The following is a 24,250-nucleotide window of genomic DNA, read 5'->3' on the forward strand; positions in this document are numbered from 1 at the left end:
TCTGTAGAGGATCGAAATTGCGATGGCATGTCTTTGAATCATCATTAGGGATGTTTCCCAAGCCGTTGCCAATAGTCCATTGTGCAGCTCTAGTGTGACGTACATAAACTGCCTACCCAACACTGCAATTGTGGATTTTTTTTAATATCTGGTTTATCAGTAGAAGGAATTAATTGTATGCAAGTACAGAGTTTATCAAATAATCCAAATTTTAATTTCTTTTTTTTTTTTAGTATTGTGTTTATTTTTGTTTTATAAATTTTTAAAGAATCCCTAACATTTCTTACATATTCTATGGTATGAAAATAGTGTGCTTTTTTTTGTGTATAATTTCGGTTGAGTTCTGAAATTTACTGGATTTTTTCTGGAAGCTGGATTCATATGTTAGGATTTTCTGGATTTTTTTGGTTGGAAGCTCTGAAATAAGTTTGAATAATTTAATTTTATCTTGTGTCAAAAATATTGCTCCGTATAGACTACCAAGTATAGGCAGAGGTGTATATGTTATTGCCCATTCTTACTAACAAACACTATACCCTTAATAAAATCTGTGAATAAACAGCTACTTTGTTTGTAGTTTCCTGTACCATAATCTCTACATCCAATATGTGAAACCCAAATAACAAACTCCAACGTCAGAAAACGTTGCATTGGCAACAATTGTTTTTAAGCCAGCTAGATTTTTCTTCAAATACTTTCATCTTTATTGTGATTATGTCAAAAATTACCATTTGTGTATATAGAGCAGCCAAAGAGCAGGGAAAAATTCAGAGAATTTTTCAATCTGGAAAAATTCGAGAAATGTCTAGGATTTTAACTAAAATAACTTAAAAGACGCAGAAAAGGAAAACTTTTTTTTCCTTTCTGCAGAATTGTATTAAAAAAATGTCTTTATCGCATATCGGAGGAGAAAAAAGTGGCTCATAATTTTTTTCCTACTTTTTTTTGAGAATAAAAAAATTCTGCAATGACTGGCTTTAGCTAGAATTTCAGATGGATATTATAAATAAGTAATTTCCTAATAGCAAAAATTTAAAAAAAGGTTAACTTTACAAATATTTTGTAGAACAGGAGAATATAGCCAAAAATATTAAACATGTATTCTTTTATAATTTAAAACAATAATTCTTAGATTTATAATTAAAAAACTATATATACTGTTCTATGCTACCCATGAAGGCTTTTTTTTTTATATATTTTTTATTTTTGTTAACAGAAAGCGCTTCTGTTACTTTAAATTAATTACATATGTATTTGCTACTATTAACAGGGATGATATTTTTCCGCTTTTTAGCGGATTTCCGCTTTTTTCTTTTTTATCTCTTGAATTTCAGCTTTTTTTTTAATCAAAAATTCAGATTTTTCTAAAAATTTCACTTATTTTTCATAAGTATTCTGCTTTTTCAAAAAATTCACCGATTTTCAAAGAGAAACGGAAAATTCAAACTATATAGCTACCAATCCTTTCTCATTTTTACTTATTTTAGCTATTTTCTCCCCTTTTACTTGCAGCAAATAAGATTTTCCGAATTTTTTACCCGTCCTCCAGATAGATCCGATTTTTGTAGTTCAAACGAAACTGCTTCTGACAAGCCTTTTAGAGGTCCCAAGCCTGGAATCTGCTAATATCTCGATTCTTATTCACACGATTTTAATATCAAACATAGCTTTTCATATTTGCGTGTTGCGATTCTTATTCACGCGATTTGAATATTGTATGTTGCGATTCTTATTTACGAGATTTAAAAATCCGATATTGTGATTCGTATTTACACCTTTTTAAAAACCTATGTAGCGATTCGTATTCACGAAAGTTTAAAATTCAATGTCTTGATTTGCTGATGCGGTTTATAATATCAAACATTGATTTTCGTATTTAAGTGTTTTTAAAATAAGGCATTGAGATTTGCATTCTAAAAATTACGCATCATTATTCGTATTTACGCGATCTGAAAATTATTAAAAAAATTATTAAAAATTCTATATCCCAGTTTGTATTTTCACATTTTCAAAATCGTATATCTAGTTTCATATTCGTGTGATTTCAAAATCCATAATTGTTATTCATATTCATGCAATTTTAAGATCAACTATCGCGATTCTTGTAAGAAGTAAATTTTTTTTAAATTAGTTACTGTAAAGGTGACTGTTTTTCTAACGACGATTATTAGTATATGTAAGTGTTACAACATCAGAGAAACTGGAAGGGAATATATTCAAAACTTACATTCTATGCTTGCAAAGAAGAAAAAATAGGATTTGTCACAAGATGTTTGAAGATGGACTAACGACTAAATATAGCAAACAAAAGCAATCACTTAAAAAGGAATTTAATTAATTTTTTTTGGAAAAAGAGTTAAATAACTCATCATCAAAATTTTATTTACAATTGCTGTCATTTATGGTATAAAATACAAAATTCTTATCAAATAAAAAACAATTATCTAAACAGTTGCTGATTGTCATGTAATTTTTCAAACTAAAATAGCAATTTTAGTATGTTAAGGAGTTACTATATATTTCTACTTCACTGTTATTGATATGTTTCAAAGGGCTCTAGTTAGATTAGACTATAATATGAACATAATGATTCGGTCCATTGTTAAACTTTTTTTTCCAATATAATTTAAAAAGTAATATTACTGATATATTTGCTATAAATCACATAACAGTATTTATTAAAAGAAATTAAATATTAATGTATATTCTCAGTAGTTTTAATTTGCTACACCAGGTAGTTTTTCAAGTAATAATTATCTCTTATGTGAACTGAGGAAAAATATAATTTCCAGCTTTATTTTCTCATATGGTAATTTTTGTTTTCACTAAATGTTAAGTATCAATGTAATCATTTATATAATAATAGATTAGTATACAATTGTATGTCAGCACATTATTTATTACCTTAAACTGTCTGGAATTTATTATTAAAGGGTTGCGCTTGCGTAAAATTTACTATCGTGGAAATTCAGCTTTTTTGCCTTTTGGCTAATCTCATCCCTGTATTAAAAATATCTTTCAGAAAGGTATTAGTATTAGAGAGAATTGTCGCAGATAGCTCGAAAAAAGTCTGCCACAGGGGTCAAAACTGTTCTCTAACTTTTGTTAATGGTTGACCGAATCAGAAATGGTTGATTCTGTCCATTTTACAATCTGGTATTTTAAAATTAGCTCTATACACATACTAATATCTATCTTAATCTGTAATCTATCTTAATCTATTTTTTTTAACAATTCAGATCTTTCAGCAGTTCAACCTTAAGCAATGGCTCCAAATTTTGTCACTGAAGTACCTTTTAGTGCTGCATTTCCTGTGGTTCAACAAGCTGATACAGGAGGTAACCTATGTTGTCCACCAATTCGTTTATAAATTTCTTTTTTTTTTAACAGTATGTTTGCAATATTTTGTTCAATAAGTAATAATCTTTCTTTTCAATTTAGTTAAAATGGATTTCTTTTTTGAAAATAACAATTATTTTTTATCATGATTTGTTTCACATGTTCAGAAATGTTGGCATAATAAGTAGGCAGCATGTGATGGGTGGAGCATCTTCACTCTTAGACTTCGAGGTTGGGCAGCTCCAAAAAGCAGAACACATAGACCAGAGGTCTATTGTACCCATATCCCTAAATCATGATTAACAAGAAAGACTTATAGCTGAAATGTAGTTCACCATACACCGGACAGGAACGTCTTGCAGCTCACAGGCCTTCATACAATGTTGCCCTAAATGCTCAAATAATGCCTAAATGCTCAAGTGAGCAGAATAGACCTCACAATCACAAAGTATATGTCATGAAGTCTCCTCTTCAAGATGACAACCTCGACAAAGAGGATTAGATTTAATGCCCATTACGTATAGGTGTTTTCTGAGGGTGCAGTGTCCAGTGAGAGGACCAATGATCTTCCTCAAACTGTTCATCTTTAGCTTAAAAAACTCTTTTTGACATACACTAGGACAGTCACAATTCAACTCTTACACTAGGACAGTCACAATTCAACTCTTTAGCTTGTTTCTGACCATTCCGATTTTTATCCATTCTACCCACTTTTTTTAGACGGAAATATATTGCCAAACAGTTGAAATATCATCAACTTAGCGATACTTTGCTTGCATTAAAATTTGCTCCATTACCGCTCAGTTAAACTAGAATGTCACATAAAATCTCCCACGGTTGCTAAATGAATGTAGAAATCTTTTACCGCTGTGGGACTGTACAATTTAGGAAAGATTTTGGTGTAGGTAGAGGAAGGGATTATTTGCTTCTGTTTTTAAATTCTGTCCATGAGCTGAATACATTTATGGCTCAAGTTTGTTCCGATGCTTTGATGGTAATTCTTTTCTATTTTGACAAAATGATTCGAAATGTTTTTGTATTTTTAACTAGGTAGTTGGTTATAATTTAATAATAATAGATGTTATATTGCATTCTTTTTCTGAAAGCTTTTGTACTCCCATTCAAAGAAATTGGTTAATTATTTTTTCTCAGCAAACCAACCAATCGCACATTTTTTTTACAATCGCTAACAGCAATGTTTGTCGACAAATTGTTACAATTGTTGCATTAATGCTAATTTTTCTATATCATTTGCACTATTAAGAGCCTATTTTAATTTTTTAAAAAAAAAAGATTTTTTTAAGAACTAAGTATATATTAATATTTAATTTTACTGTTTTGTTGGTAAATATTTAATTTGTATAGTTATGTTGGTAAATATTTTATTAGTATTTGTTAGTAAATATTTGATTTGTATAGTTAAATTTGAATTGTATAGTTATCACAGTATCGAAAGTTTGTAAATGTTGCTTGCTTTTCAGAGATGATATTTCCAAAACTATTCCTCCTTTTACCCTAAAAAGCTGACAAAGACTAAGGAATGTATAGGAAGTATATTAAATGATGTATAATCATAAAATATATATTTTTTTTTATTCATATGTGTTTAGTACAAAGAAGGAAAACGAAACTTAGTGTTTTAGTTCTGCACTGTACAAGAGTCTAGTTGTTAAAACAAAAACAATTAACTATACTAAACTAAAAAACTGTGTGTTTTGATTGGAATTCTTTAAATATTTTAATTTCATTTAAGAAAAAAAAGTATAAAATCTAAAGAATTTTATCTTTTTTCTTCTATAAATTAAACAACAAAAAGTTAGACAATTTTACATTTGTGACGTTTATTTTTGGATACTGAATCTCTTAAAATAATAATGCTAATTAAAAAAAAGAAAACATTATTTAAAAATTTTACTTGATATTGGTTTAAAGAAAATATTATCAATTAATTTTTTAAAATGCACTGTTAAGATAAAATACAGTTTACAGTACAGCTTTATATTGAAATGTAAATCCAGTGATTCACAAATGTGTTGGTACACTTATGACTTTAAATGAAATAAGACTATTCATTAATTAAAATGAATATTTCTGAATGGATATTTAATAATAAGAAAATATATTCTATTCTTATCAAAACTGCATGGAATATTTTAAAAACAAAGCAAAAGTTTATTTGTAAGAAATCAATCATCAAAAAGTAAGAATCACTTTATCCCACAAAAAACATTGTACACTTTCAAAAAAATCTCTGCATATTAGTAAATATTCTAATTAGTAATATATTAGTAGAGTTTCCTTTCACATCTGGAATAGCTTTTATATGTTCGTAAATAAATGTAACTAGTTTTTTTTTTTTGTCTTATCAAATTCGAGCTGAATATTTTTTATAAAATTTTACAGAAACTTTTTCAACACTCAATTGTAAATGTATGAATTTTTCTTCAAATTTTAAAATTTTAATCTCTGATATGAAGTCCTTCTTTTATGTATTTTATCGCATATTACACATTTACAGCATTTTATCGCATATTGCAATAGGGCACACTATATTAATTTAACAATATTCATTACTGATTTACCTCTTATAATGACTAATAATCAACTATTGTTTTATTATTGCCATGAGGCGTTTTTAAATGATAAAAGAAAATATTACGGTGAAGCAAAAATTAAAATATAATTTTGCTGTCTCAAATTTGATACTAAATTGCAAATAAATATATAGAAAATGAAATGAAAAATAATTAAATAAAAAAATTAAAGCAACAGATGATAATTTTAATTCTGAAATCGGAAAACATTTCATTTTTGTTACTATTTCATTATTGATTTTTAAAAATAAACTTTTGCATTGTTTTTGAAATATTCCATGCAGTTTTGCTTAAGATTAGATTATACATCTTATTATCTGAAAAATTCATTTTAATTAATGAATTTTTATTGCCCATTTCAATAACAGTTATAAGTGAACGAAGACTTTCGGGAGCCACTATAATTATAAAAATTTATTAATATATAATCACCTGAAACGGTTTTCCTTTTTGCTTAATGAAAATATGTTAAACAATACCTATCCAAGGTCTTATTGGTCATTCTTTTTTGCCATTTTCTAGTACACTTTGGGCAAAAACTACTTAAAGTAACACATTAAAAAAATTGTATTCAATAAAAACAATATATTCTACAAGTTAATCATATGTTTTTTCTCCACATGTTTTAATTTCCTAAAAATTAATGTTGTACCAAAACATTAAAAAATAAAAAAACTTGCAAAATTGTCAAAATAATTTTTTTTTAAAGATGCTATGTTAAAAAAATAAGATTTTTAATAAAATATTTTGTAATATAGACACTTTTTTTGTATGCATCCTGCACTTTATAAGAGTAACGAAAACACAGACCTGGAAGTTTAAGATTGTTACTTGGAAAAATCAGGGAAATTTGAAATCTAATTTGAGTGGCCTCCCTGCTCATAAAAGTTGCCATACCTGAAAAATGTTTCACAACTAATCAAAATAAAATTCTGAAAATATTTTTTTCATTATAAATCTAGCAATATTTTATATCTGATGCTGAAAAAAATATATAAAAATTTAAATTATAATATGTTTGATGATAGATAATTTTTAAAATGAGGAATAGTTTGTAACATTTTATGATTTTCAACTTTTTTGTTTTACAATATATTTTATGTTTTCTAATGTTATGTTTGTAACATGTTATGTCCATATACTAAACCATTTTATTTTGCATTTGAAATTTGTTAATGAAAACTTTTTCCTCTATTTTGTTTCGGAAATTAGACTGCAAAATTATCGGTGTAGGTGTCTATAATCAACTAAAAATATCCTAAGTTTAGATTTAGAAAACTTATTAATTTGAAAGAGCATCACTGTACTTTGGGTAAACTAGACCACTCTCTTTAGATCTGAAATCTTTTTTTTTTATTAAAAAAAACTAATGAGATTGATGATGAATTTTTTTTTATAAAATAATTGAAATTTTTTTTAAACTGCTTTAAATGTGTTGAGAAAATAATTGATAAAAATTATTTTTTTAATTTCTCAGAATTTTTTTTTATGTGGACCTCTGATGCCCAAATCTTTTATGCTTAATGCTTGCATATATTATGTCATATATTTTTGTACAAATTTTATTAAATTATTTATAATTAATGGAGATAATTAAATTGCAAATTCTTTTACCAAAACTTATATTTTGGTTATTATAATTAAAAATATTTAAAGATTGTCATTTTATTTCAAAATTTAGAACTGGTGGTCATCCATGGGGTCCTCTAAAAATTTCTTCTAGAACTGGTGGTGTGAACTGGAATCCAAATACACCTGTGTCAAACTATGTTGGTGTGCCACAGAATGTGCCACCTGTGGTAAGAACGATATTTTTATAAAAATTGATTTTAATATCTTTTCAAGGTTGCTTCAATTTTTTATTTTAAAAAAAAAATGAAACAAACTTGTATTTTTGCCCTCTATGTTACCTTACTTGTTAGGCATGAATTTATACTTAAAAAAGCTTATTTCAAGTTTAATTAAGTTTGCATAAGTGCAATTTCAAGAATGATAATTATAGCATGTTTTTTTGTAAAAATGTAATATAGTAGAGAACCAATTATCCGGGATGCTCGGGCCCATAGCTATCCCGGATGTCTGAATTTCCCGGTTTTCTGAATCGACCAAAAAATGTCGTTAATCGATGTTTTATCGAACCCGAATTACAAGGAAAAAGTGTAATGTATAAAGTAAGAGAAAAAAGAAAGGTACTCCTAACTTTAAAAAGAAAAAGAAAATGGTAGAAAAATAACATTTAAAAGAATAAAAAAATTTGCAAGTTTAGACAAGAAAAACAAGATTAAAAAATACCAAATTCTCGTATTTATTTTTTAAAAGTAATTACAATTCCTGAATTAACTAATATAAACAAAACCAATGGTTAAATAACGCAATATATTTCATACCTAATTATACGGGAGAAACGATAAAATAAAAGGTAAACTTATTATCCGGGATGCTCGGGATGATCCGGGATGACACTTGAAAATTATCGAACCGAAACGATAGTTAAAAAAGGCACTAGCATAAATATTGAAACCCGGAACAAAGCAAGATCATCGGAATTTTTTTAAAAAAAACCTAATGATAAAATTTATGAATAAAAAGAATTAATTTATTGAGTGCGAAATTTATCGTGAAAAGAAAAAAAATGAAACGTAGTGGAACCAGAAAAACAAAACTGTAATCTGCGTCATAAAATAATCCTATGTTTAAATTAATAAACAATTCTCCTTTTATTTATTTATTTATTTTTTGTTGATAAAAACACGATATTTAATTACAGCAGATGTGATTCCACATCAATAAAAACTTGCAAATGATACCGCACTTGAATTTATTCAGAAGAAAAAGATTTTATTTTTATTAATCAAAGTCAAATAGATAAATATATTTTTCTCTTTCATCTTCTGTTCTCTAATATGCATGCAACGCATTTTCCCCACCCCCTCGTAAATTAAACAGAAAACGAAATCAGCATGCCACACCCTTGAGCTTGATTGATGGCCTAAAGGAGAAAATAAAACATTCCTCCCTTCCCTGCCCTCAAGGTCACGGAGGAAATGACGCTTCTCTGCTTAAACGGGGGGGGAAATTCTCCCCTTCCTTACATTTTCCTCTACTCAACTTCAAGGATGAGTTCATTTCCGCTTTTCTTCATAATCGTTCTAGTTTAAAATGACGGGAAAACTGATCAAAATGTTTCCCGGTTATCTGGATACCGGATAAATGGTTCTCTACTGTATTAGATTAACTTGCATATTGTATGACTTTAAAAAAAGTGTTTATAAAATTTTGTTCGATTTTTTTAAGATGTTTGTGCACTTCACATTTCAGAAACATTTTTCACTTTTGTTCTCAGAGAAAGCAATTTTTTTTACTTTCTAACAGTTATTGATATGACCTCTCTTCAGAACTCCTGAGGACTGAAATTAATCTTGAGAAAACGCAAGAGACCAGAATGCCATAGGACAATTAATATCTTTCCAATTTGATTTTTGAATTTATCAAGAAAAAAATTTATTTCTTCCTTAAAAAATTAAACAAACATACCTGCCAAGTCTCCTGTATTTTATGACTATCTCCTGTTAACCCATATGTTCTCAAATTTCTCCGTATTTGTTCAAGAAATTTAAGAAAGAAAATTAGGTGATAAAATATCCACTGAAGGCAAAAATAATTATCTTATTACTCAACAGATGATACTATTGCTAGTACTGTAGTATGCTGAATGTTAATAGTTTAAGAAGAGGCCGGGATAGCCTGGTTGGTAGGGCACTGGGCCCATGTCCTAAAGTTTGTCGGTTTGATCCCAAGCCGACCGAAGACTCCCCGTGTAGTGACTAATGCACGTTAAATCTGTCGAGTCGCAAAGTCCTACATGATCCCATAACAAATCAATATCTCTGGGGGTACTGATCCAGGAGCTCCCTCGTCTTCTGGATTGGGATCAAAATTACGAGAATACAGAGTTGAACATTGGCAATCGTAAACCCAGAATTGGGTCAGCTGTTCAAATAAAATAGTTTAAGTACTTATAAATAATGGTTTTAAAAAATCTTCTTTAGATTAAGATTTGTATGCATATTTTTTACTTCGCGTAATGTAAGTGCTTATATTATTTCTAAATTTGATTTTTTACTTTTTGACTTACATGATTATGCGTCAAAACTTTACTCATAGCCAAAGAAATTTTGCTAGTAAAATCTCTGTTATTTTATTTCTCCAATGTGGACAGATATGAACTAATATTTTTGGTTAAAAATAATTTAAAATAATATTACTTTATAATGAAAATATTATTTGTCGTAAATTGCAAAATAATCAAATAATGATGTGACACCGCAATGAAAGAATTGGACGGATTCCAACGTCTTCGGTGTTGGATCTGCTTCAGTTTGTTCGTCGCCCCCCCCCCTGAAATTTTGAGAGAATTAAAATGAAATGCTCAAATTGGGGATTTTTAAAAAAGAAAATTTGTCGAGTTAGGAATAAAAGTTTATGATATATAGAGATATGAATGGCTCCAAGAAAAAATTATTGTTTTTCAGCAAATGGTGTTTATTTTAGGCTTTATTTTTTAATGGCTTTTATTTTTCATGGTGTGTAGCGTTTATAAAAAGTGCTTAAAGGTACTTATTTTCGATTTTCATTTTTTTAAAGCCCTTAAAGGTGCTTTTTTCTTTGAGTAGTTTTAAAAAGTGCTTTTGAAAAAGAGATTTTTTTCTTTACCATGTCGATTTTCAGCACGTATTTTGCAAAAGCGTGGTTTTCACCTTGTTCTATTCAACGTTTTCATATTTCATTGAACCACAATCCATTTTGGCCTATCGTCTGTCCAATAGCGTATGAAAGCAGCTATCATTTTACATGTTTTATGAAATACTTGCGAGACCGCATGTGCGTCTACTGACCTGAGTTCTTGGAGATTCTAGCACTCTCATGTGCAACTCTGCTGCATTTCGCTAGATATTCTCAATTCCAGGTTTCATTTTCCACTCTCATTTTTCAGACCGAAAAATCTCTTGATCTTTTTATGGTGGCTAATATAATCAAGAAAAGAGTTCTTTGTCAAAAACTAGTTATTTTATCATGATCATGTAAACCCATTGAAAATAATTTTGCATTTTGTTAATGTATGCTTAAAAATATTTTTTGAGTGCTTAAAAAGTACTTAGAAGGTGCTTATTTTTTGTTGAACGATTTGGCTATGCACCCTTTTTTTGTTTTGTTTGCTGTAAAAAATATCTATAAATATTTTTTTAAGAAAAATTAAGCAAGTCATTTTTATAATATGTGGACCATTCTCATGGAAAGATACGTAAAAAGTTTAAGATTATATTATCACATTCGAAACACATTTTTTTTAATAACAAACTGGCTCATGTGAACATGAATAAATATTTCTTAATTATTCCCTTATATTTTAATGTAAGCCAATTTCTTATTCACACCTATTTTGAATATAGGTGTAAGCTAAGTTCTCAAGCAAAGTTTGTCTCCTTAAAGTAGTGAAGTAGTTACTACAATTCAAAAGTATTTATAATTACAATTCAAAAGTAGCATAATTATCTATAACATAGATAAATTATCAAAATATATCTGTTTCAATTTTAATATTAAATTTTCTATTTTGTTACTTCAGAATATCAGTAATGTATTTTGAACATAATAAAATCTATTGTAGAACAACATTTCACAGATAACTAAGACTTACCGAGCTTTATTTTCTTTAAAACATATCCATAAAATGCGAAGCGTGATTTTTAAAATTTTTTGAATGCGTAATTTTTAAATCGCGTTTATACGAATCTAGATATACTATATGTAAATCAAAATTATAAGAAAGGTAAAGTAAGTCTCAAAGATTGCTTAAATCACGTATCACAATGTGTGATTTGTAAATTTAAATTGAATTGCGGTGTATGTTTCTTAAACCGGAATCATATGAATAGCAAATGATACAAAATGCACGAACTAACAAGACATAAATCACTTTAATGTGAATTCTGTTTTAAGAATAGCTAATTGTTTCCATGTGAATAGTGATCTTTATGATGCAAATTGCAATTTGTGATTCGGAAGGTGCTTATATAGAACAGCTATGTGTGATTCTTAAATCATTTTGAATCATCATTCTTAATCAGTTAACACATTGAGCATATTTTTAAATCAATTAAACACTATGTATCATTTGAAAACAATGACTACAAAGCCTAAAATTTGCTAGAAATTTCAGCTTTCAAAACATCAGAGAGATGAACAATAATCTTGTCTGAAAAATCTAGGAGAGAAAAGTTTTGCATCTTCTTTAACCCCTTTTCACTTTAAGTATTAAAAATTGCCTCAATCAGAATTTCTATAATTTTTCTTTGAATTTATTATTTTTTTACTACTTTTTTGTAAGAAGTAGTATTTTAATTCCTAAAAGTTGGTAGTATTTTAATTCCTAAATAATCAAGTACTTTTCAAGTACCCTATGGCAGAATTCAAGGACTTTTCAGGGCCCTGATTTTTTTCAACCAAATTCAAGGACTTTTAAGGTTTTTCAAGTACTGTGGGAACCCTGATGTGTCAATAGTATTCAGTATTTTTTTTTTCTATTCAGAAGTTTTCTTTTTTAAAAATTGGCTGTATATAATTAATTATATTAAAAGTCTTACAGAATAAAAAAGGCCTGCAGGTGTTAGTGATGAAATAAAAGCATCAGATAGTTGGTGATATAAAATAATTTAATTTCAATATAATTAAAATAAATAGAAAATAAACAGTTTGAACTTTATCAGTGTTTCAAATGAAATTTTTTAGGAGTATCTCATTACCATAACAATCATTCTGACAAATAAAAGGATAAAATTAACTATAAATACAGTGAAACCTCCGTTAAGCGGACATTCATGGGACCAAAAAATTTGTCCGTTTATGAGAGTTGTCCGTTTACGGGAAGGGTACCCTAATAACGAAATTTAACATCGTAAAATGTTTTTAGAATATTCTCAAAGATGTAGAAATAATATCTACAAGGATACTGTAAAGATCTATTAGAATATTTATTTAAGCAATAAGAAGGATAAAAAAGAATATATAAAGAAGTTTGATATAAATACATAATTCTGGATGTAGCTACAGATAAATAAATATAATTTTCCAATTAGCATAGATACTCAAGTTAGACATATGATACCAAATAGGAGCGTGCTGTCCTCAGTCCATTTCAATTATTAGGGTCACATCCCATTACACCTACTTATCATTTGATAGGGAACATGGTTAATACCTTCTTGGAAAATAAACCTCCCATGATTCACAGAAAAAAATAGTAATGCACACCTGTAAGTCATGAGGACCTATGGAGATGATTATTCACAATCGATCAGCTATCAAGTGTCTGAATAAATGTTTCATTTATATAAACACCTCAAAGATTATACTTCTGTTCTCTTTTTTTACCCCAGTTGTGTTAAATACAGTCTTCAAATTGATAAGAAAATTAAAGAAATTTTCAATGGGGAAGAAGCATTGAGAGAAGTCATTTCAACTTGAGGGGTCTCATAACCTGTGTGGTCCAGATGAAAAGATCAAAAGATGCCGATGTCAGAATTATTTCAGGAGGGCAGTACCATTTTCTCTCCTTTCTTTACAAAGATAAGGCAAGGTGACAGGAGAAAGATTGATTTTTCGGTGGTGAAATAGTTTAACAATATTTTTAGTTATGGATAAGGCAAAAAGTTTTATTTACATGCTTTAAAAATGGTGAAAAGTTTCACTTTTTCAGCTTGCAATTTATTTTGAAAAAGTAGTGTCCGGTTTGTAGAGATAAAAAACAACGTTTCAGGATCAAAATGACTGTCCGGTTCGAGAATGTCCGCTTTGCGGAGAATGTACGTAATGGTTTATTCATAGAAGATTCCCGGGGAATTAAAAATATGTCCGTATTGAGAGGCGTCCATTTTGCAGGAGTGTCCATAACAGGAGGTTTCACTGTATTCATAATTTGATCTTCAATTTACATTTCAGAATTAGAAAAATGTTTGAATTAAATTGAAGTGTACAATGATTTTCTCTCTGATATTCTTCAACATCATAAATTCTAATTTTCTCCTTCCATAAAGATCAAAGTTCAATTAAAAAAAAATTTAATGACTGCTTTTTATTAATTGGTATTGCCCTCTACTCTTTCAGAGAAACTTATATTTATATTTTTTTAGATTATGATCCCTCTCATTTACCAAAGCTATATGATTCTGGATAAATTTATTAACAAAAAAGGTGAAATTTTGTTCATTCTCAAATTTTTTCCTTTCTTTTCTTTTTTGATTGGTGGGGGGGGGGAGGGCTCAAAGAAAGAAGAAAAAAATAATTTAATAAATGATTACTTTACTTTTTATATTTTTCTACCATTCACATTTCTCTAGAAGCAAAGAAACCCATTCTTAGAAAGATAGCTGATGATGTAATAGATCTATAATGATCTATCTTTATTCAGTTTAAGATTGCTTATATTTGTACCGTTACCCTTCAAACTTTGGCAAGGCTGTGATTTATTAATTGAATTTTGGTAACGGTTACCCAGGTTCAAAAATAGACAATTGACTAATGAAGTACATGAAACTTTTAACAATAACAAGTAAATTTTCTTATAACTATAAATTATCAAAAAACACAATCCCGATCATTTCCAGATGCCTTCATGTGCACTAAAAATTTCAATTTATACACTTTTAACTTTCCAAATGGTTATACTCAAGATAAAACTTTTCGATAAAAAGCACTTTTAAATTTCATATGCATAACATTAAATTAATTCACACTAAAAGAGACATTTACGAAATAAAAATACTAGCTCATTCTAAATTTACAAAAACATTTAAACTTTAAGTCCTTGTATTCTTACAATAGATAATTAAAATTAAATATCCAAGGCTCATCTTAAAATAGGTATCTTAACATCGGATAGAAATAATTTAAAATACGGAATAAAATGCTCTTCTAAAAAGTTACTAAAAAGGCAAGAAATTAGAGTTTGTAAATACAAAGGAACTTGCAGATCACCTTCTGGAACGCCCACCGGGCCTGCAGGTAGACTTGTGGACTAGGAGAACCTCGACCTTCCGACCACCATTCAGCTCTTTAGAAACACCTGATTTTCTGCCGAGGAACGCTCACTTCTTGTCAACCGTCTTGAATCTAGCGACGCTCCGTCTATCATATCCAGTCAACTATTCTGAGGCTTCAGATCAACTTTCCTCCAGGAAACAGCTCATCCGATCAATGTGGCGTAATTAGTCGCGGTATCCAGGGACTCTTTCCAAATATCAACCTTTCAGCATTTCCGCCTGGATCAACTCATTCCGAGATTCCAGCTAAATCTACACTCATTCTCGATGATACCGGCTCAGAACATACCTCTAACAGCCATGATAGATCCTGTCAGTGGTGATGTTTCAACTCAACATTCCATCGGGCACGATCCGCACTCCCGTCTTACTACTTTTTCAGGCACTCCCGTCTTACTACTTTTTCAGCTACTCTTCACGCCTCTTATACTTCTCTCAGCAAGGCGGAATAATTCATACTGACCTGTTTACTCGTTCAAAAGTCATCCCGCATCTAGTGGACGTCAGAACAAAGAAAAAGATCCTTAAGAAAAACCAGCTACAAACCCACTAATACGCCATAAAAGTGATAATCTAAACCTCCTTAAATGTTAATACAATTTATATCCACAATCTACCCCAAAAATCCCATTTTACAAGAATAAATAAAAATTTCTCATGAAATATCATAATTTTGATTGCATTTAAATTTTATCATAGTGGTGCCATCTATTGAAAAATAACCCTTCTTTAAAAAGTATTGATACAAAAAAAAAAACTTCAATAAATTCCTATTTATTACAGATCTATAATATATAATATGTAATAGATCTATAATGATCTATCTTTATTCAGTTTAAGATTGCTTATATTACAGTTGTCAAACTTTTCTAGTTTCGGCGCCTTTTTGAGATCGTCTTATGGCACCTTAGTCATAATAATTGTCTGTGGTTTAATATTTATTGTATGCATAAATTGCCTTTATAATGTATAGTTTGTCTTCAGTAGAACCTCCCTTTGCCATTCGTCTGGGTCCATGGCAGTGACTATGGTAACAAAGTATAACTATTTCAAGTCATTGTTCAGGACAGGTTTTGGCTCGGTCTGGCCGGTGAGATAAAGGGAATCTTTTTCTTTTATCTATTTAGTTAGCCTTAGAAGGAAGAAAAGCTATCCTCCCTGAAATGCGCTATTCTTGTTTCCATAGCAGCAGATGGCCACAGACTTTGTGGCAGGGGGAGTTCTTACCATAGACAAATTATATGATGGCTATGGGGAAGGAGGGTTTGCCTTCCAATGAGATGAACCCAGAGTGCGTAGTATTTATAAAAAGTGCTTAAAGGTGCTTATTTTCGATTTTTATTTTAGGTGCTTTTTTTAAAATTTTCATCTCCCTCTTTTTCCTTCAATTTGAGAATTAATTGAGAATTTTTAGAATTAATTTTGAGAATTTAGGAACCAACCACCAGTTGCATAAAAAATTTGCAAACTTTTATTGTACTTTGTTGTTTTTTTTTTTGCTTATTACATTTCATTAAGTATTGTATTACTTTAAAAATTTTAAATACTCTGAAGTTGTTTATATTTGATAATTCAATAATATTTATAGGCAAGATTAAAAAGTGTAAAAGGCTTTTAATATTCAAAATGCAGCAAAAAATCTTTTGCTTATTACTTAAAAAAAATTCACCACACCTTCCTCTTTGTCAGTGCAACAGCCCCTTGCAGCTGCCTCCGCAGCTGATAAACTCCAGCTCCTCCTATCCGTGGCCTTCCAATTTCTAATACATAGGGTTTTCAGGTCATTTCGATGTAGGGGGTCTACCTCTGGATCAGGGTGCACTGAAATTGATGCTATCAATGATTTACTTCTACAGTTGAAAGTTAAACTCGAAAAAAAAAGTTTTTTTAGAAAAAACAAGCCATCCTCTTTTCATCTTTCAAAGTCAACTAATTTTTATGATATAAAATAAAATTCAAAATTAAACAAAAAACATAAATGTTTATTTAAAATACTTTTATCATTCATAATTGGTAATATTGTTCTTACTCATAATTATATCAGTTGGGATCAATGTTCCTTCGATAACAGCATCAACAGCGGTAAGCTCTAAGAACCACCAACCTCCATCATTGACCATTTTACTATTTAACAATAGGTAGCCGCTTCAATACTTCACTTACCTCCTGTTTGTTTATTACTCTAAACAGATGTATGGAGATATAGATCGAGAATCGATCAAAACTTGCTGGCAATCGGAAATACATCTGAGTAAATAACTGGAGTACAAACTTGGAATTCTTATTTTTGTCTTTTAAAAAATTGTGATTATTCAACCTGATAATAGTCTCTGGGATATTTAAGGATAGTTCAGCTATGCTAAACTACAATTGGACTTCTATTTAACGAACTTCCAAGTAGTGAAGTGAATTTTCTATTTAACGAACTTTTCTTTGGGATCCACTTTCCCAAAATATTTCAGAACATTTCAAACTTGTTAATGCATTTTGTGGGAGAAATTGATTTTCGAAGCTACTTACTTTTAGAGAAAGCAGTAAAATCTCTTTCCCTTTTTGTTTGCATTTCAAACAAAAAACTCAATTAATGGATCTTTCAGTAGCAATTGAACTTAAGAAAGTGTGTGGTAATGTATGTTTAAAATTACTTTTATGATAAATGCAGCTGTAATTTTATACGTAAATTTAGCTTTTTTTTTAGTTTAAAGTGTATGTAGCATGATAGTGTAACACTGCATAATGTTTTGCTCTATTCTTGCTTTCCATGCAGATTTCTTTGATGGTTAAGATTTATAAAATAAATAGTAGATACTAGTTTGCAAAATAAATATGTATCAACTGCTATTTTAATTATGTCTAGGGCTTAAGAATTTGAAACCTGTTTTGTGTTTCAGTATTTCAAAAGGTGATTTTCTATGTAACGAATTTTCCATATAACAAACTCATTATCGAGATTTAACAACTCTGTTAAATAGAGGTCCGACTGTATTTCATTTACAGTGGCATTATTTAAGTATGTTCAGCTGTACCTGTATTAAGTATGTTCAGCTTTACTGTTTAAGTTTTTTAAGCAATTATAACTAGTTTAGTTAGCTCGATAAAGCTCATGCAACAGTTATTGTGTTTTTTCCTCTTGATATATTGTGTATAATATGTGCAGGGAAAACACAGGGAATTTTTTTTTACAGATTTGGGTGGCTACCGTGTACTATGAAATGTTTATTTGCTTTTTTTTCCTGTCAGGGTTCTAGAGCAAGTTGACTTTGAGGCTCGTTTTGCTGAATTGCCTCAGTTCAATCCAGAAGAATCTCCTTCCTCTGCTGCTTCATTGCCCAATTCACCCAGAGCTTTTGTAAATAATTACAGGAAGAAAAGGAGACTTTCCAGTGAGTCATTCTCTTCTTATCAGTAGAAAACATACAAATGCTTGTAATCAATAAATTATAATAGCTTCATAATTTATTAGCATGCAATTTCTATCTGCAATTAATTGTAAATAATAAATGTTATTTGCACTCAACTGTGGTTGGAAGTTTGGAACCTTTAATAATAATTTTACTCTTTGCATATTTTGTCATAAATCTGAAACTACACACCTGAGACCAAAAAAAAAAAAAGGTGATGCTGTTACAAAACTTGTTTTTCCTAAGCTGATTTTGGGCAGAAAATAATTTCTAAATATTATGTGCTATTTTTATTATTTTATTTAATAATTAAAAAAATTACTTGTAGAGTTTAATATTTTTTTATTTAAAAGCTTCCCTGATTGTCCCGAGTTAACTTGGGTTCATATATATTGCAAATATTTATCTTCCCGAGAAAACTCGGGAGTAGCAGAATTTATCAATACATTTTGTTTAATCCCGTTTTTACAGGGTCGGAAGCAATAAACATAATCTGCTGTAATTGGAAGATTGCCAAATTTTATTTGGGACTGTTCCTGTTGGAGACTGCGCATGTGTTTCATGCTATTGCATGCTGGTTGCTGAATTAACATAGTAATAAGAGTAAAAAGAAAAGATGGCATATTCCTTCACTAGCCTTTGAAAAGTATCACTTCGTGTTGTCCCTTGTTTTAAGAACTATCCTGCAACGATTTATATTCATTTGCCCGAGATAACTCTGGATAGTAAAATGATGGCAAATTAAATGTTTCTTACACATAAAAAAAATAAAAATTTAAACTTAAAACTTGCGCTTGTTTTAGTTCCTTGTCTAATAAAAGTAAAAAAATATTTTTTTTTTTTGCATTTTTTTTCTTTAAAATAATTGGAAAGGGAAGCAGTTAATCTTGATAAGCCATGATGGATCGGGCGCTTGTCTTCAAATGAGGTGAACGGGGTTCGAATCCTAGCGACAGCTGGTCGGTACAAATTCCCCATCTGACTCGCACCGACCACAGTGCTAACGTAAAATATCCTTAGTTGTAAACAGATCTCCTTGTAGTGAGGCTAACCCTGGGAGGTTTTTCCTCTACATGTAATGCTGGTTAGTTTAATCAAAAAGTCCTCCATGAAGGCAAATTTCTCCCTATACTTGATCCAAGAGTTCCCTTGTCTTCTGGATTGGATTCAAAGTTTCAAGACTATTGGAGTTGAGCAGTAGTAGTGGTAAACCCAAAATTGGATCGGCTGTTCAATGACAGTTATAAAATAAAATATATAATCTCTATGTAACATGTATTTTTTTTTAAATTAAAGTTATATTGTTTAAAACATTTTATTGATCCATTACTATTCAAATTTAAAACTATTTCTGATAGTGAGAACTAGTCAATACATCACATTCAATACAATACAAGATAATCAATACAATCAATACAATACAATACAAGTGAGTACATCACATTCATTTCCTTGATATGTTCTCGATTAAAGCTGTTTGGCAACTTTAGGATTCCAATCATTTTTAGTCAGCTGAAACATGCAGATCACACCTTCATGCTAACCTTAGAAAGGCTTTCCTGCTTTTTGACTTTTAATGTAATTTTGAAAATTTAGGATTAAATTCAAATAGAGGGTGTAACTTTGCATAAAGCTAAATTTATGTTTTACTTCATTTTATAACATTTTGAGTACAAAATTCTTTCAAAATCTGTTATGTTTTCCTTTTGTGCAGAAAAAAAGAAAAAAAATTTTAACCTTAGGGGAAAACGTAATAGTAAAAATATCCCTCCTTCCCCTTGTGAGCAAAATTATGCAAATCACAAACCCTTAACCCCACTCGTTAGATGCTTTATTATCTTTGAATGACTTTTTATACAGCTCTTTTTCTTTTGTTTGAGTTCAACTTACCAATTAAAAAAATACTAATAGGGCTGAAAGTTGTTCTTAATTAGTAAAAATTTCTATAAATGTCCTGAAATTTTTTATATATTCCAAATGTTTGTTAAAGTTAACCAACAGGAATAAATATTATTTATCTAAAAAAGAATTGAGGAAATTTCAAATTCCGAAATTTTGTTTTATGCCATGAAACAAAGGATGTAACAAAATGAACACCTAAGTCTTCATAGTGTGTCAAGTACGGTATTAGTTTATTTCCTTTGTTAGAGACAATTACCCTTGATTTGAGGGTATAGAACATTCCATGTTGGTGAAATATATAAAAAGCTCTTATCTCTCTTTTCTCCCATCACTATATCATGCTCTACTGATTTTCACAAGAGAATCCTCTTGTTTTATCAATACTTATCGATTTTCCGTATTTATACTATTTTACCCCACTTATATATATATGCATAAACATTGTAAGTTCGTAGTGTGGCCGGTGCTTCTTGAAAAAGATACAGGAAAATGCAAGAATCATAATATAATTTTATTAAAGTAAGGGCCAGAGCCCCATAATGGCGACCTTAGTTGCTGAGTGGATAGGTAGAGAATAGCATATTTGACCTTGGAAAGAGGGTTTTTATATCTTTCTGGACAATATATTTAAATATTAATAGGTCTCAGTAGTGTGGGACTGATCAATTTCCCAAGCTACTAAAGCCACATCATCACATTTTTTCAGATAATCAGATCAATATTATTACTTTCTTGTGGGAAAGGTTTTAAACGTTTGTGCGTTAGATACAAGCACTATTTATGGATTAGATTTAAAATATAATTCTTTTAACATTACATAATATATATATATATATGTGTGTGTGTATATATATATATATATATATATATATATATATATATATATATATATATATATATATATATATATACATACATATACATATATACACAGTTAAATCTGTATATTTCTAAAACCTGTGTATCTTAAATTTCTAAAATTCCTCACATTTAATGTTTAAAATCAATGTATTTTCCATGACTCTCTTATCTCGAATTTCTAATAATCTAGCACAAATACCCGAACAACATAACAAAGATGGTTAGACATCAAAAATCTTTTTAAAAAAATTTATTTTTCAGTGTTAAAGGTATGTTGAAATTTTTTTATGTAAATAGATATATGTGGTATATTTAAGATACGGAAAAGCCGGTATTTTTCTACTAGAAACAATTAAACCACTTTTAATCAAATTTCTTAACTAAATTTTAATTTTTTTTTTAAAGTACTCTATAACTAGAAACCTCTTTATCTCCAATTTTTTGCCTTTTCTATGAGGTTCAAGATGAACAGGTCCGACTGTATATATGTATATAAACAAGAAATTTTTACTGAACTTTTTTATGAAAAAAAAAATTTGAGTTTTCTAAAAAATGTTTCTTTTTTTTTTTCTTTTTTTTTTCTCTTTTGCTAAAGTGCAGGAGATACTGAAATTATTACTAATTGTATATCTGCAAATCCACATTGGTATCCTGGAAATTGCTCCCGATACAGAATCAGCATCCTTAAATTTGGCAAAAATTTAGTCCTTAATTTTTATATTCTGCATTGTACTAAAGATGTTGTTATTTTTAAAGCTGCCCAAGACCAAGAAGAGGTTGAAGCTATGAAAAGTCCTTGCAAACCCAAATCTCAGTCAAGCAGTTCAGAGACAGGTACTCCCAAAACTCCAAAAAGTGCTGCTAAGTTTGAAGGAATAAAATTCTTTGGGTCAAATTTCAGTATTGAAGGTTTGTATTGTTTGTTCTTCACTTCACATTTCATTACTATCATTAATTTTCTGTGTAGGTTACTTGAATATCATGTTTTTAAACTATATTTCTTGTTCTTAATCTTGTTCTCTTTGAATTGTGTGTTCTTTTGTACTTGAATATTATACGTTCATAAATTCTATATTTCTTTTTTCTCTTGTTCTATATTTTTTTAAATATCCTGAAAGTAAATTTTTTTTTACTTTCAGAAAGTGAACTTCTGAATTTTAACATTGTATTTAGATTTATTTTCATGGAATTAATTTAAATGTTAGTTTAAAAATAAGGCAGCAATAAATCTTCTGTAATTTTTATATTACTTTAGGCATAATACTATAGGTTGTGTTTCCCTACATAAAATAAATGTATGGTATAAAATATTAGTGAATTGCATCCATAAAATAGGCATATTCATCTGTGTAAAAAATAATTTTTATGTTAGTCAGACAATGTTTAAATTTTACATCAAGTATAAAACTCACTGTGGTTATGAGATACTTATATATATATATATATATATATATATATATATATATATATATATATATATATAAAGAATAACTTTTCATTTAATGGTCAGATAGTTCTAAGATGCTATCTTAGTGATTTGAGAAGTAGATTTGCTAAATATATATTGCAGATGACCTTTAGAATTACAAAATTACACACAGAGGGCTTATAGAGAAAAATTGGAAAATTTTGTTTCCAAGCGACTATTTTTAATAGTAGCCACTTTTTCAAAAAATGACAATTCTATTCTATGAAAATTCTGCAATTCTATTTAAAAAACAAACTTGATGTGTTATTCATGTAAAGCAGTCTTCTTGAAGTATTCTCGGAATACAGTTAAACATTACACGGTTCATTTCTGAAATGGAAGAAAAATTTATATATCAACTCTCCAAGAAGATTTATATAAAATTTAAGTATTGTATATAATATTGCTTAAAAAATAATTAAATACAAAATTGTTTATATGAAATTGTAGGTTTTCAAGTAATAAAATTCAGAGTGAATTTTTGAATCTGTAATGCACCATAAAATTTAAGTCTATTGACAAACATAAAATTTACTTGTTACGAAATAAATCTAAATTTATTGTATTCATGATTATGAAATTATATTAATTCGATTACTTTTAAACATTGTTGTCCATATCTTCAAAAATAATAAATAAATAAATACTGTGAACATTACATTAAAAGTTAAACTTTTTTTTGTACTGCAATATGTAATTAAATATATTAATAATTAAACTTTCAGAAATCACAAAAGGAGTTCATATTTGTTGCCCATTCTTAAATTCTTTGTATTTAAGTACTCGTAACTTATTTGTAACTGCAATCGAACCTTGTAAATGTGAAATCGGCAAAAGTATCATAATTATTTCATGTCAACCGAATTTCGTTTTATCTAATACATTATGAAAACAATTTATTTTGTATTATTAATACATATTATGTTCTACATTAATGTGTGCAAATAATTCTATTATGAACCTAACAAATTAGAATAAGTTGCAAAGTTAGAACTACTTTATTAAACTATTTTATATATTTGCCCATCTGCTACTTTTTACAATGGAAGAAAATAGAAGTAGCATTCCTCAAAATGAATGATTTCATTCATCATTCATTACAATTATACAATAACTATACTATCATATCTAATTATTTACTATCTGTGTTGTATCCAGTTTCCTTTCATGTTAAGAGGTAATCAGCTTGAAAATTTCATGTTAAATATGTAAAATACACAGGGGTCTGTCTAGGTTTTTTAGAGAGGTACCTATTTTGTGAAAATTAAAAATTATATTAAAAAACCAACACAAAAATATGGTAAAGTAAGAAAATATTTTAAAAAATTATCACTGCAAATAAAAATCTTATATGACTGGTAAATTTCTATATATTTTTCACCATATATTAAAACATTTTGCTGTTGTAAAATTTTGGGCTTAAAATTGTATCCTAATATAAAAATCAATGTCCATAGTTAAATTTCAACTTGAATTTAATTCAGGGTTCACACGGTCCCTTAAAAGTCCTTAAAAACTGCTTAATTTTTATTTTGGAAAATAAGTGTCCTTAAAACTACTTAATTTTGATGCAAGGTTTTTAAAAGT

At 28.8% G+C, this 24,250-nt stretch overlaps 1 protein-coding gene across 15 annotated transcripts in view; it reads left to right on the forward strand.

Annotated features, from left to right (window-relative positions):
* LOC122272951 (phosphatidylinositol-binding clathrin assembly protein) overlaps window positions 1-24,250 on the forward strand; it is a 59,831-nt gene that overhangs the window by 20,518 nt on the left and 15,063 nt on the right. For 2 of the 15 annotated variants that reach the window (XM_087158315.1, XM_087158330.1), the window contains exons 1-4: window positions 3,252-3,338; window positions 7,615-7,732; window positions 18,272-18,414; window positions 21,952-22,104. In XM_087158315.1, coding sequence (XP_087014441.1) covers window positions 7,701-7,732; window positions 18,272-18,414; window positions 21,952-22,104 — 328 coding nt within the window. In that variant the 5' untranslated portion in view covers window positions 3,252-3,338; window positions 7,615-7,700. Of the gene's footprint in view, window positions 1-3,239; window positions 3,339-7,614; window positions 7,733-18,271; window positions 18,415-18,903; window positions 19,132-21,951; window positions 22,105-24,250 lie in introns of those variants that run through there. The other 13 variants (XM_087158325.1, XM_087158322.1, XM_087158318.1 and 10 more) reach the window with 10 other exon arrangements.

Source organism: Parasteatoda tepidariorum, chromosome 2 (assembly GCF_982258835.1).
Source record: "Parasteatoda tepidariorum strain Cologne lab strain chromosome 2, Ptep-v5.0, whole genome shotgun sequence".
Taxonomy (NCBI): Eukaryota; Metazoa; Arthropoda; class Arachnida; order Araneae; family Theridiidae; genus Parasteatoda; species Parasteatoda tepidariorum.